The 14,985-nt window shown below is 39.4% G+C and overlaps 2 protein-coding genes across 8 annotated transcripts; one reads left to right on the top strand and one right to left on the bottom strand.

Annotated features, from left to right (window-relative positions):
* Window positions 1-25: 25 nt before the first annotated feature.
* On the top strand, window positions 26-4,245 carry LOC122412582 (putative RNA-binding protein EEED8.10). 6 transcript variants are annotated; one of them, XM_043422237.1, is made up of 7 exons: window positions 26-157; window positions 845-1,062; window positions 1,163-1,290; window positions 1,460-1,716; window positions 1,864-2,378; window positions 2,504-2,777; window positions 2,901-4,245. In XM_043422237.1, the coding sequence occupies exons 2-7, from the start codon at window positions 970-972 to the stop codon at window positions 3,332-3,334; spliced, it is 1,701 nt and encodes a 566-aa protein (XP_043278172.1). In that variant the 5' UTR covers window positions 26-157; window positions 845-969; the 3' UTR covers window positions 3,335-4,245. The 6 variants fall into 6 exon arrangements, with proteins under 6 accessions (XP_043278172.1, XP_043278173.1, XP_043278175.1 ...); XM_043422238.1 differs by having other exon boundaries at window positions 47-215; XM_043422239.1 differs by having other exon boundaries at window positions 64-236; window positions 2,594-2,777.
* A 2,869-nt stretch (window positions 4,246-7,114) lies between these two features.
* Dsor1 (mitogen-activated protein kinase kinase 1) lies at window positions 7,115-14,367 on the bottom strand. 2 transcript variants are annotated; one of them, XM_043422246.1, is made up of 8 exons: window positions 13,505-14,367; window positions 13,214-13,439; window positions 13,011-13,123; window positions 12,777-12,888; window positions 9,237-9,413; window positions 8,738-9,158; window positions 8,460-8,626; window positions 7,115-8,358 (listed from the first exon to the last, which is right to left on the bottom strand). In XM_043422246.1, exons 1-8 carry the CDS (start codon window positions 13,624-13,626, stop codon window positions 8,242-8,244), a joined length of 1,455 nt encoding a protein of 484 aa, XP_043278181.1. In that variant the 5' UTR covers window positions 13,627-14,367; the 3' UTR covers window positions 7,115-8,241. The 2 variants fall into 2 exon arrangements, with proteins under 2 accessions (XP_043278181.1, XP_043278182.1); XM_043422247.1 differs by having other exon boundaries at window positions 13,214-13,436.
* Window positions 14,368-14,985: the final 618 nt, after the last annotated feature.

Here is a 14,985-nt window from a genome sequence, read left to right as displayed (position 1 = left end):
TCGGCGATAGCTGTCAGCAGTGCGTTATAGCGCCTCGGTATGAGATTGTCGCGGTGGGTAAACCCGACCACCATTTTATTTTACTCACTGCTGCGAGGATTGAGTAAAATTCCATATTACGTTTTTTATGCTACGGTCCGCCCCGGCAGTGTGGGAGGTACGTTTAAGTGATGTGTACTATGGCCGTATTCCGACATTGACTGGGAGTACTGCGAGTACGTGCCTTTTTATTGGTAGTAAGTACTCAGTCAATATCACAGAACATGCACGTTGCAGAAATCAGCGGATGCATATTATATAGGGATTCAACGCGAACTGTACGCGTCGTTTGAGTCTCATCCCCTAAAATAATTCGTCTTTCTTTCCTTGTTGCTAGTTTTTTTTAAATTTATAATTTCGTTTTATCGTTGTCATCGTTAAGCATTCAACTTTTAAGCCGAAACGAGAGAGAGAATAAAGTGCTTTTTCAATCAATCGCACCAATAAATAATATACAAGGTATAAATAATATATACACACGCACAGTGATATCGACGATAACGGATCGCAATTGTGAAAATTTTTCTAAAGAGAGTCCAAGAGAGAGTCAATAAATCGCGATACTACTGCGTCGAAACTGCTACACGCGATGAGATATCACGATATATATATTAAATATATATGAAGATGCGTATATATACGTGCGTGTATTTATAGCCGTTCATATGCTGGGTTATCGTTCGGTGAAATAAATCATCGTGTACCGCTTCGCGATTCTATAGAATTACATTTCAATTATATGTTCTCATCACTGTCAAATCTTTCACAAATTTCAGATAACCTGAAAATATAATCCTTTTTATAGGTTATTCATGAACAGCACATGCTCGGAGCTTTGGGTATTCCAGCTCCGTTAAATACTTTCTGGATAAGTTAAAATATCACACTCTTCTTCCCAACTCACTAATCCTTACAATTCGCTTGGACAACATGCTTGGACACTATAACCTATGTACTTTATTGGAAGAAACGGATGAAGGAGTTCCAGTGCGAAAATTGTTTATCAGCAATCTTGCAGATCGGGTGAGTATTTGTTGCATACCAATTTCCCCAGCAATAAATTGTGTCTATTCGTGTTGCGACTATTTTTTTGTGACTCACGTTTGTTGGATCCAATTTCCAGACAAGCAACAAAGACCTAGAAAAGATCTTTTCTATCTATGGAAGTGTAGAAAGTTGTTATCTCAAGAGAAACAATGGCAAAAGTAATTTTGCGTTTGTCACATTTTCCAACTCTGCCGATGCTCTTAAGTACGTATTGCCTTAATTAGCACCTTGAGTAGAGTGCTTTCAAGTTTTCTACTTTTTCTATTGAAATCATTGATATTAAATTCGAATTTTGAGATAAAACCGTGCTCTAAAAAAACTGTTGCGACACGTATCTTTGTAAAAAAAAATAAAATTACTCTTCTGTTTTTAGAGCCAGACAGGCGGCGTGCGCTATGACGATACAGTTGCATTGTCGCTTACTGAGAGTATCCCCAGCGGATTCTTGGCATCAACCGGACAGTCCAGAAAATTGTAGAAAGTTTTTATCCAACAAAGATAATGGCGGCGGAGAAAGGCCACAGGAGGAAGGAAACAACGACGACGCACCCATCCATACTCTCAACGACGATTGCCTCACAGAAATATTTCTGTGTTTGCCAGTCGCGGATAGAATACGCATGGAAAGAGGCAAGCCCCGCTCAATTATTTTCAATCGGCGCAACCAAGAGTAATCGGTCGTGTGAAAATACATCTTGTCATTATTCGTTCATGTTATTATTATGATCAACGTTCGACCTTTTTCATTTTGACATGACCTTTTTTTTTTACCAACAGTTTGTAAACGATGGCAGGCGGTTAGTCACAAATCCTGGAGAGCGGTTAAAAAATTGGATTTATCATCATTGACGTGGGGTCTAAATACAAGAATGCGAAAACAATACGTCGACACTCCGGCCTTACGAAAAGTTTTACTCAAGTGTGGCAATTTTTTGAATCACATCGATTTCTCGCATCCGCACATACTTAGTCCAAGCGCATTGACGATAGTTGGAAAATTTTGCCCTAATTTGCAAACGGTCGACATATCTCACATCAATTTATCACAAGCAGGAATACGTTCGTTGTCAGAGAACTGTAAAAATATCACAAAGTTCGTAATGAAGAGTCTTACCGGCCCTTGCGAAAAAGATTTGGCACAATTATTTGCAGTTAACAAAAAACTCAAGTCACTAAAAATCACCAAGAGTCATCACATGAGCGGCAGATGTCTTTTACACTTGCCTTGTGAAAGCATCCAAGAAATTCATCTGCATAACGGAATTGCCATTTTACCATGCCACATGGACGCGGTAAGATTGGTTTTCATTCCTTTTTCCAGTCAAACAATGCGCATCATGTCAATTACCTTATTTTAATTTTTTTAATTTAAAAATTTTTTTAAAATTTTTCCTCGCAATCGAATGAGAAAAACCAGGCTCTGAAAAGGTGTGAAACTTTGCGAACGCTCTCGCTGGGTTCTTGCGTGTGTCTCGATAACAGTACTTTTCATGTTATTGGCACAAAGACAACGTTGACCACCCTACAACTGGATGGTGAATTTCCAATCGTTTCCGCCGTTGCTCTCCAACAAATAGCCCAACTCTTCAATCTGGAAACATTGGTGATACGAAGAAATTATTTGCTCACCAATAAATTGTTGCATCTTCTCGCCGTCAACTGTAAACGCCTCTCTCTATTAGATATTTTTGGTAAGAAAATTTTCAATGAAAATCATCGAAAAATTCAAATTCATTTAATATTTCGTAAAATTTTATGCCATGGATTGCGGTTGAAGAATACTCTTGAAAAAAAATGTTGATACGATTGCGCAGCCTGTGAGTTCGTGACGAACGAGGGTTTAGCCAGTATCGCAACTCTCCCAAATCTTCAGCATCTCGTGATAAGTTACGTTACCAGTATAACGGACGAGGGACTTGTAGGTATGCACAATTTGCGAACGTTGGAATGTCACCGATGCATTACTCTCCAAGACGCCGGAGTATCGAGCCTCATCGAAATGGCGCCCAATCTCGAATTGCTCGATCTATCAGGATGCCCGATAACCAATACGACACTAGAAGTCGCAATAAAAGCTACTAAGCGACGAAGCAATAATGTAATTCTCAAAATAGTCATTGGCGACACTTTGACTAATCTTGCCGAAATAACCCAAGTCTCTCCACTGCTACAGATCGTCAACGTTTGTTTGGATCATGAAAAAAATATCCATAACGGAGATATGATCGATCTCGATTTATATTTTTAGATTTACAATCGCGACCACTGCCAATCGCGAATATTGTGAGGGATTATTTTACTGTGATATCCAAATATTCAGGGAATTGGGCGGAAAAGCCTTCAGAACTTGATGATTGATTTTTTCCACAACATGTGATATCAAATCTCGAATAATTTTTCATCAGCTTTGAGTCTAGTCAAAATAATGTCATCAACACGTTTGAGGAGGATGGAATTTTCGAAAAAGAATAACAATTTTCCCAACTACTATTCTCAGGAAATCCGCTATACCCGTCTATATGCCGGCGGGGGCGGGAGTGAAATACATTCTGCCGAAGAATAAGGTTCCAAGTAATTTTCAAGAAGGAGAAGCCATTTTTCGAAGGAGAAAAAAAAACAAATTACAGTTGGATAATCCCCTACAAGAAAAAACAAACTATACTGCCAACTCGTTTCGTCGTGTCAAATGTTGTACTCTCCTTTGTGATTGTGTAGTTTTGAGATGATGATTATTCTTGTGCGTGGATATTCTTACTGTACAGTAGTATACAACGTACGTAAACGTATATGAAAGAGATTAACAGAAGAAGGTATATACATATACATATATATATATATATTTTTTTTTTTCGAGTGATAAATATCAGAGTTTTATATTGGAATGAAAAGGTTTCTCAAGCTCATTCGTACCCTTCGTACTGGAATTATCATAGTAGTATATAGCAATAAGTTGCGTGAGCCACCGGTATATTTCGAAAAAATGGCATTGAAAGATTGTTCCGAATTGTCGATATGTAAATGAAAGAGAAAAAAAAATCAAACATTTTTTATATTTATGTGCGTTCTTGTGGAAGGAGGACTTGCTTAATTGTTACATTGAAATGATTGTAAAGATTTGAACAATCAATAAAAGAGCGTTGTTTCGGTTAAAACGTTTAATCAATGTATCAATCGCTCAATTATATCAAACCAATTGATTTAATATAGTTTATTCTGATCGATATATAACACATGAACGATATTTTCATACAATTGCGCAATCACATATATAGATTCTCTTATCGATACTACAATTATTTTTCTTGAATATTCGTCCGCAAATTTCAAACAAATGATTTCTCTATCTCGAAAACAAAAACAACTCGTACATATGTTTATTGAAATTTTTGAAAAACCAAATTTCCAAAAAGACCGAATACGCAATATGTCAAAATAAATTTGGACGTTACACAGCTCGGGCATTTTTTTTTCTTTTCTTTCAAGAAACGAACAAAAGATCACATATTGCAGTTTGAGTACATGAACCGATAAGTTTTTCAAGCCAATAAGTCGGAAGAGAAGGCTGCTGCAAAACCTGGCTACTACCCCCTATAGACTTTTTGCATTACAGCGGAATTAGCAACTGTGCAGCATTTTTTAATGCAATAATATTATTTCATTAAAAATTCGCAAAGAAAAACAAAAAATAAACAAAAAGGCTTATCGATTTTGACGAATTGCCAATGATTGAATAATTTAAAGTAAATTGAAATATTTTTAATTATTCAAAAATTGATCTCGGAATGGGCACTCGATGAAAGGTTTATAAAATATTCAAAAATTGATTAATCAGTTGAATTTTCAATTAGTGCTGTAGGTTTTGTAACCTATTTTCGTAAAAAAAAAAACAAAAATTCGACGACACACGTAAAGTACAAAATTCTTTTTCTCCCTTTAAACTGCGTGAAAATTGAACTATTCTTCCAACATGTTCCATCTTTTTTTTTTTCCCATATTCCGAATTTCGAATATCGAATTCGTCAACCCATGGTTATGAAGACGTTTTTTTTTTTTTTTTATTACAGTTTGAACCTCGCTTTTCGTAGTATGGATCAATTGAAAAAATTGACTCGACGCGACCACGGGGGGGGGGGGGGGTAACCGTGGTCAATCAGCTTCATCCGCGGTTCCGTCCAACAATACAATGCGAAATTTGTATAGGCCCTTAAATTTTATTTAGACAAGTACAATTATGAGTCGTCATCGTCGTCGTTGTCACTGCCGCCGCTTCCCACCACTGACTCTTAACAGGACCCATCGCGTTTCCATATAATTGTTTAGAAAATATCTTTTTTTTCCATACTACTCATCTAATAAAAATCGGATGACATTACAATAAATTGATAACCACGAGGGTTGTAGAAATTGTGCGCAAATGTCACTCAAAATTGATTTATATTTAGAATAAAAATTAGCCCAAGTCCGCAGTATTACGACCATCATCAATTTTTTTCTTCGTCCATTTATTTATTTATTTTTTTGTTCTTTCAAATTTAAGTAGGTTTCATTGCAAATGTACTGTGTTTCTTGCTTTAGGAAAATATTCAATCGCTGATGCTTCCCGCATATGCAATAATAATTATTCATCATCATTGTATGACAATAGATGACATATAAACTATGGACTATTATTTATTTTTAGATAAAACTCAACCACGAGAATATTATTGAATGTTTGAACAACAAAATATATTTTGTTTTTATAAACTAATTTTATTAAGAAATAAAAAAAAATGTAGATTTTCATTATGTGCTTAAATGACAAAAGGTGGTATGTCGCAATTCCCTCTATCGAATCATAACATTCGTTAAGTACCTTTCATTCGCAAATTATTAGTTCGTTCAATTCAAAAGTGCAGCGTGCGGGGTATTGATCTCGTTTATCGTGTCTCTATTTTTTCATTATCATATGTGAATGTCAATCGGCAGAGGACACGTTTCACGAGAACTCGGTAATCACAAATATACATAGCAGAGACCGAAAGCCGACTCAGCCAACTATATTTGAACGCAGTTGGCGATGAAATTATTCGAGCAGACTGCAAAAATTAAACATATACATGGAGTACAAACTTGTACTCGAGAAAAAAACTGTTTAAAATCTATTGAAATATGCACGCAGAAGAATGAAGGCAGTGATTGCAGCGAGAACCGGGAAATCACGAAATGCTGCACATAAGATTTTCCCTTTTTTTTGTGTTGCTTCTTTCCACATATAGCACTTGAGATTAAGAATCGCGACGATATAAAAAAAAAGCTAATATTTTTATGGTATTCTCTCATGTGAAGAAGAGACTGAACTTTTTTTTTCCATTTGTTCAACGGTAGCTTTATTAATTTTTACACTACAACGCGATGTTGATTCGCTAAAACTGATGGGCTATATTTTTACTCGGGAAAGACTGTGTGACCGCGTTATTGGTTTTAATCGTGTATATTCAACGCCCAAAGAGAAAAATTTTTTAAAACAATTTGCCTCAAGTTTATACTAAAAAATGCAGCAAACTATCGTTTGGCAAATTAGCGATTAATCATGCGAATGTTGAGAAATATTTATTTCAAGTTTTTTCTCTCCTCAAAGATTGTCATTATAATCGTTTTTAAGCGTTGATCAGACGAAATTTGATACTCGCGGAAAACGAACATTTTCAAAAGCAAATGTATCAATATAAAATGTGTTTCGTGACGCACCGCGAAGGAAAGAAAGAAAAAAACGATTTGAAAATAAACAACAAAGAGGAGTAAAAAAAAAAATAATTGAATATTTCGAGTTTTGGCCACGGAAAACTCCTCAAATAAAATTTTCAAACTGAAGGATCTTGAAAAAGTTTAATCTTAATATTATCACTATGCGGAATAACAAACTTGAAATTATCGTCCGGTTCATAGAGTATATATATATATGCGTATATGTATGTGGTCCGAGATACGGATGCGAGGAACTAGTATATACGATGAAAAATAAAATAAATCTACAACGGTCTATAAATGATGGGGATTAAAGTAATTTTATTCGACGTTTGAAACGTTTGCTAGAGAAATCTTTCGAAAGGTATCATCCCCGGTGTGTATCGTTAGTGGGCGAATTACCCCAATTATCCGCATGAATTTCGAGTATTTGTATTATTATCGATAGATATACGTATATGTACCTATATATATATATATCTATGCGCGGCATAAAAGATTTAAGCCGGGTGTGACTGAAATGATAAAACATGTTTAAAAAACGTTGGACATCTTCAGGTACAAATCCTCGTATAATAAATAAATAAATCGCGTCGAATAATTGTCTGTTGTTGTTTTTTAATTTATGCCTATATGCATATGCTCGTATCATAATTGTTTTAAATGTACGTTTGCATTTTTTTTCTCTATCGATATCCTAATTCTTATCACAGGAAATACATACATCGTGGGCATGCGCACGCGCGCGGTTTCTTTATTCTTATAACAATATCTAAATGTACGTAATGTACGACGCTATAACTCTTCTCACCGTGTGTGTGTGTGTGTTATCTTGCTTTCACATTGTCTTACATACTTTTCAAAGGAAACTGATGAGAGATGATTAAGTAAACAAAAACAAATAATGATAATGATCGGGTGAATGAATCTATGATGAAGAGTAGTAGTGGTGGCGTGACGTCGCGCGAATCACATTTTTCGCAAAATTTTTATTACATCGCGAGTTATTCACAATGCCCGTTTGAACACACTCGAGTTACTCGATTAATTTTATTACTTTGCAACTATAGGATCCTTCGATCCGTCGATTAACTTATTTTCCTCTCTTTCTCTCTCTTTTTTTTTTGTCCTTCGGGATCGTCGCTATCGAGAACGACTCAATTGGAATTGATGCCAGCATTTTACACGTTCCCCCGTGTACATTTCACGTTCACCAGTCGAAGGATAGAGATATTTCAACAACGGAAACAGCTAACGCCGCCACTTTACGAGGAAAACAATAATGGACTAACCGATTATTATATATATAAAAAAACAACAACAACATATTCGAAATATACGTATGATACGTATATATTCCTAACGAAAAGTGACTCAGGAGTTTTGAACGCGTATGTACGTGGTCAAGTATGTAAGAGTGACATTTATTCAGGACTGTACGTTCTCCAGACGGGTCGGAGTGGTCGGTTGCAGATCCATAGTTCGACAAACCCATCCAGCGATGTCGACGTTCTCCATTTCGGCCTTCTTTATCCACTCGTGATTCTAAATTATACGGAAAAAATTCGATTGTGACTATAAAGAGTGAGTTTTGAGATGTGAGGCACGAGAAATGAATCTTGAACGCGAGTGTCGTCAACACTCACCATCAGTGTTTTTAAATCAGCTCGCTCAGCTGGATTCTTCTTCAAACAGCGATCGACAAAGTCCATAAAAGAGTCAGTAAAAATTCCCGGTGGCAGCCTCGGTGGCGGCTCATTTACGATGTAATCGAGCAATTCGAAAATTGCCATTGGTCTGGGACTACCAGCGTCTAGAAATAACAATTTTCAGCTCAAACAAACTCTCGTATATGAATTGGTGAAAAATTGGACAAATTGTTGAAGCATGCCCGTAAAAGAGAAGCAAAGTATTGGCAACATACTGTGTGCGGGTGATTGCGAGGTCGGCGTAGATACATTGTTGACGGTGTTGGTGATGTTGGTGGTGTTGGTGGCGGTAGTGGTGGCGGTGGCGGTGGCTGCGGTGGCGGTGGCGGTGGTGGTGGTGGTGGTGGTGGTGTCGATGATGGTGGTGGTGGTGGTGGTGGTGGTGTTGGTGTTGGTGTTGGTGTTGGTGTTGGTGTTGGTGTTGGTGGTGGTGGTGGCGGTGGCGATAGTGGTACTGGTGACGGTAGTAGCATTTTCAACGGGTGATTGTGCAGCATGAGGGCCAAAAATCGAGACCAAAGTTCGTGCATCCGGCGGAGGTATAGGATACATTCCAATCGCCATTTCTACAAGCGACAGTCCCAACGACCAAATGTCACTTTGAACAGAATAATGGGTGCCCTGCAATCTTTCTGGCTGTAAATAAAAAGAAAAACTTTTGTCGAAACTGTCGCTTCGTATCCGCGCGAATTATTCGCTACATACAACACTTACCGACATATAACTCCTCGTGCCAACAAAAGAGTTGGCCATTGAATCGATCAACTGTCCAGAAACTCCAAAATCACAGATTTTTATTTCACCAGCGCTATTGACGAGTATGTTACTCGGTTTAACATCGCGATGCATAATCGAATGTTTGTCTCGCAAATAACTCAAACCTTTCAGCACCTTGAACACAGAGATTATTAAGCAGAGAGATAAACAAATGAAAGACAAGACAAGGTTTTTTTTTTTTATAATTTGACACACACACACACACACAAAACAACTGATCCGTCAATATGAAATAATTATATTAGATACAGCAGCAGCAGCAGCAGCAGCAGCAGCAGCAGCAGCAGCAGCAGCACAGCCCCTGGATTGGGGGAAAAAAAAACGACGACGACTCGGGACGAAATGAAAAAAGTATCGGGTTCGAAGAGCGCTCAATTAACTGCGAAGCGAATGTCTTCGGTGCATATGCAAAAAAAGAAATTAACCGAGCACGAGATAGAGGATTTGCATCAGGAGCTGAAAACGGAAGATCATTTAATATCGTTGACGAAACTTTTCGACAAGTTAAAAACGAATCCAACGACGGGTATGAGAAGATCGGATGCCGAGAGGATATTAATGAGGAACGGTCCGAACGCTTTGACACCACCAAAGGTGACACCCGAGTATATAAAACTGTTGAAATGTATGTACGGAGGTTTTGCTTGTTTACTCTGGATCTGCGCTCTTCTTTGTTTCATACTTTACGGCGTGAATATGCTAATGGGATATTACGAGGAGAAAGGTATAGAGTGGTTCGGCGTAATAATCGTAATAATATGTATTATATCGGGTCTGTTCGCGTACACGCAAGAGAGCAAAAATACAAAATTAATGGAATCGTTCGAGCGAATGGTGCCAACGTTTGCAAATGTGGTGCGCGAGGGTCAACGGGAGATTATACCGACGGAACAACTGGTATGCGGTGATTTGGTTGAGATAAAACTCGGGGACAAAATTCCAGCTGATATTCGAATAATAAAGAGCGTTGGTTTGCGAGTTGAGAATTCGAGCATAACAGGGGAGAGCGAGCCTGTGCCGAGAAGCGATTATCCGACCGATCCGAATCCTCTCGAGTCCCAGAATGTAGCATTTTTTTCGTCATACGCGGTCGCCGGTGAGGGAAGGGGTATCGTAATAGCGACGGGGGACGAAACAATGATCGGTCGTCTCGCCGGTTTGACGACGAATCTCGTGAAAATGTCAACGCCGATAGCCAAAGAAATCGGGCATTTCGTAAACGTAATAACTTTCGTCGCTATACTCAGCGGCGTAATATTCTTCGGGCTTTCTCTCATCGTCGAGCCGAGCATTATAACGGCTTTCACATATTTGCTCGGTATTATTATAGCAAACGTGCCGGAAGTGTTGCTCGTAACGGTTACGACGAGCCTCACGTTGACAGCTAAGAAAATGGCGAGTAAAAATTGTCTCGTTAAAAATCTCGAGGCCGTGGAAACTCTGGGCTCGACTTCGACCATTTGTTCGGACAAAACGGGGACTCTTACGCAGAATCGTATGACCGTGTCGAATTTGTGGTTCGGCGGTGCCAGGCATCATTTCCCATCGGATCAATTCGGATCGCTCGGGGTCGAGAGAGATCTGCTATTGGAAAAGCCTGCCTTCAACGTATTCGTGAAAGCGGCGACGCTCTGCCTCCGGGCGGAATTTCGAACGGATTCGGGTGCTATGACGAGAGTGGAGGATCGCGAGGTAATAGGTGACGCTTCGGAAAGCGGTATTTTAAAATTTTGCGAGCACATACACCCGACGAGCAATTACCGGGCTAATCATCCGAAAGCGGCCGAAATACCGTTCAACTCGACGACGAAATATCAAATGTCGATACACAAAGATCCCTCCTCCTCGGGCTACGTGATGTACGCGAAAGGAGCGCCCGAGGTAATATTAGATTTTTGTACTACGATATTGGACATGGAGGGCCGTACGAGGGACATGAGCACTGCGGATTTAACGCTCTCTCGCAGAGCCTGCACGGAGCTCGGCTATTTGGGCGAACGGGTTTTGGCGTATTGCGATTTGACATTACCGAGCGCGACGTACGGACCGAATTATGTTTTCAATACGGACGCCGCACCCGATAAATATAATTTCCCGGCTCGGGGTTACAGATTTTTGGGTTTTATAAGCCTAATAGATCCGCCGAGGGCGTCTGTACCCGACGCCGTTCACAAGTGTCGCACAGCGGGAATCAAAGTTATAATGGTTACGGGGGATCATCCGGTGACGGCGATGGCAATCGCCAAGAAAGTCGGAATAATCGGTGAAGGTCACGAGACGAGATACGAAAGGGCGATCGTCCAAAACAAATCTTTCAGTCAAATAATCGAAACCGATAACCAAGCGATAATCGTTACCGGTGGGGAGTTACGAAATATGGACGCCGATGAATTGGACGAAATAATTCGCAAGTACGAGGAGATTGTATTTGCTCGTACTTCGCCACAGCAAAAGTTGCTTATCGTCGAGAGCTGTCAGCGCCTCGGTGAGATCGTCGCGGTTACCGGTGACGGGGTAAACGATTCGCCGGCTCTGAGAAAAGCTGACATCGGCATAGCGATGGGAATCGCCGGCTCGGACGTATCGAAAAATGCTGCGGACATGATTCTCATGGACGATAACTTTGCCTCTATCGTCACGGGGATCGAGGAAGGTAGATTGATTTTTGACAATCTCAAAAAATCAATCGCTTATACCCTCACTTCGAGCGTACCGGAAATGTTGCCTCTTCTATCGACAATTATTCTAGCGATACCGTTGCCCTTCGTCATCGAACTTGTGCTATGCGTCGACATCGGTACCGATCTCTTGCCCGCGATTGCACTTGCCTATGAAAAACCGGAATCCGACATAATGCGCAGAGCCCCTCGAAACCCTGTGCGCGACAAACTCGTTAACAAACGATTGATTTCCATGACCTACGGACAAATTGGCATGACGCAATCCCTCGCTGGTTTTTTCACCTACTTCCTCATATTGGGCTATCACGGTTTTTTACCTAAACATTTGTTCGGCCTTCGTCGATCTTGGGAAAACAGAGCCATCAGCGATCTCGAAGATTCTTATGGACAAACATGGAACTACAACAGCCGTATGGATCTTCTCAATGAAGCGCGTACCGGCTATTTCATTTCAATCGTAATCACCCAAATGATCGATCTTGTCATGTGCAAGACACGAAGAAATTCCATTTTTCAACAAGGCATGGCAAACTGGTTCGTCAATATCTCCTTCGTTTTTGAAGTCGTTCTTACCGGTCTTCTACTCTATATTCCTGGCACCGAGACAGTTTTGAAAACTATGCCTCTGGACGGCTATTGGTACTGGCCTTGCCTACCTTTGGGATTCGCTCTGTGGCTTTACGACGAACTCAGGAGATTGTGCCTACGACGTTTTCCCGGTGGCTTCGTCGAACGTGAAACTTACTATTGAATTTATTAAAATATTCACGCAATACCAATGATTTTTTCCACTTACCGCCAATGTTATTGTTCCCAGTATCGGCTCCGGTATTCTTCCAGCTTTTTTCAGTATGAGGTCGAGCGATCCGCCGTCCATGTATTCCATGCATATGCTAATTTCTCCGTCGCTGTGAAACCCAAACAATTGTAAATTGTTGCCGATGCGCTAATATTATTATTGCACCGCCGATTCGATCATTTATGTTATTAATAATTCAAACTAAACGGTTGAAAATTATTTCAAACTGACCTGTGAAAAGCTCCGTAAAATCCAACAATGTGGGCAAAGTTACACTCGTGGAGTACTTTCAGTTCACGAATAATTTGTTTCTTTATAGCCGGCTTGACTTCCAGATGAATCAGCTTGAATCAAAAGTTTTTTTTATTTACAAGCGTTTTGCGTTGATTAATAAATTTCAAGAACAAAGCTATTTCAATATCGGAATAAAATACCTTTCTAGCCATGATAAGGCCATACTTTTTATGCCTCACTTTCATTACAACACCGCCGTTTCCAGCTCCGAGTTCGCCCAATTTTTCAAAATCTTCGTCGCTCAATTCTCCAACTTTTTCTTTTTGACCCAAGAAGCTCTCGAGTCTCTTGCGCTGTTCCTCGTCCATTTCCAATTCTTCCAGTCTTTCTTGTATGGCGTCGATGCTCATTTTACCCATGACTCTGCTTGAAGAAAAATAAGCCGGTCAACTCGAAAATTCTCGAGATACAAAAATAATGGTGCAACTTACTCTTGTATAACAGGCGGCTCGGCATACGTTGCGAGGGGTTGAACCGGCGGAGAAGGTGACACGACCGGTACCGGCTCTATAGAGCCCGGCGGCAGTGTCAGATTTAATTTATTCTTTGACATTTTTTCAAACTCCTTTGGCTTTTTTTACAATATTTTGTTAATTAAGGCTGCCGAACTATGAGCTTCGAGCTGCTATATGAGCCTCAAGATTTTGTGAAAAAAAAAAAAAATAAATAAATAAACAAAAAAAAAGTGAATTCTATTGTTTTGAGATAGTCTTTCGAGTCATAACGTTCCAAAAATCGTTAGAATCACGAAGAGACGTCGAATTGAAATTAACAAAAAACGTATGCGGTATGAACCAACTGTCAGATTGGTGCCTCTACGTCGGAACGCAAAAAAATTCGCCACATTCAAAGTCAATATTTTTTCATTTATCTAACGCACTTATTTGTTTGATCAACCCGAGTTCATCAATATATATTCGCGTATAATGACACTTGCGATATTATTCAAAATAAAACAAGTTCGATACGCGATACCACACCGTTGTTTTTTTTTTTTTTTTCTATGTTGAAAAACAAAACGCTCACTGACACAAGGTGGTAGAAACCTTGGTGAGGTTACTGCTCAAAGTTCGGGCGTTACACCGATTCAACGACTCAACCGTTGGATTTTGGATTGTTAATTATTTTTGTATACACTTTTCTCTTTCCCGTATGAAAATATACTGCTCTTTTTTGTTTTTTGGGTATAAGGAGATTATATATTGACGGGAAAAGAGGAAAGGGATTCGTGCTGCAAAAAAGGTGTCACCGTAAATCCTCACAGTATCACAGTAAAGGCCGCAGCGCCGCAGGCCGCCACTCGCACAGTGGTTCCCAATAAAACCCTCACGACTCGCGACGTCCGCGACGACGACTACGACTATATATTGGCATTAGCCCGTATGGGCCGTATGTATGCTGCTCGCAAGGAAATTCAAAAGAAATTTTTATTAGCGAATATATATAATTTTTGTTATAATGGCGACATTGCGATAGATCCGATAGATCGAGGGTCGATTGGATAAAAAAAAAACAGATATGCGCGCGGCATATATATATATATATATTATATGGTTTATTGCGTATCGATATTATAAATATACAATTTCATGATGAATGATAATGAACGGAACGCGAACATTAGTTTCTATCAGTCAATTTTTACATCATTTGAAATTTCAATTTTCAAGGGATTTCGTCGTTATAATAATGATTCTTGAAATGAAAAATTTCATATATCTTATATATAGTGATTGCGTTACTTTTTATCAAGAGACTCGGTATAGAGTCTCGGGGACAAGTACATTTTACAGGCGCGAGATATTGCTGATGCGCGTGCTCGCATGACCAACACAATGACCAACGTCAACCAACAGCGAGACGCGAGCACCGAACTGAACTCTATTTTTTATATTTATATACTGGAACCCCG

Source organism: Venturia canescens, chromosome 6 (genome assembly GCF_019457755.1).
Source record: "Venturia canescens isolate UGA chromosome 6, ASM1945775v1, whole genome shotgun sequence".
Taxonomy (NCBI): Eukaryota; Metazoa; Arthropoda; class Insecta; order Hymenoptera; family Ichneumonidae; genus Venturia; species Venturia canescens.
This window is presented reverse-complemented; position numbering and strand designations above follow the sequence as displayed.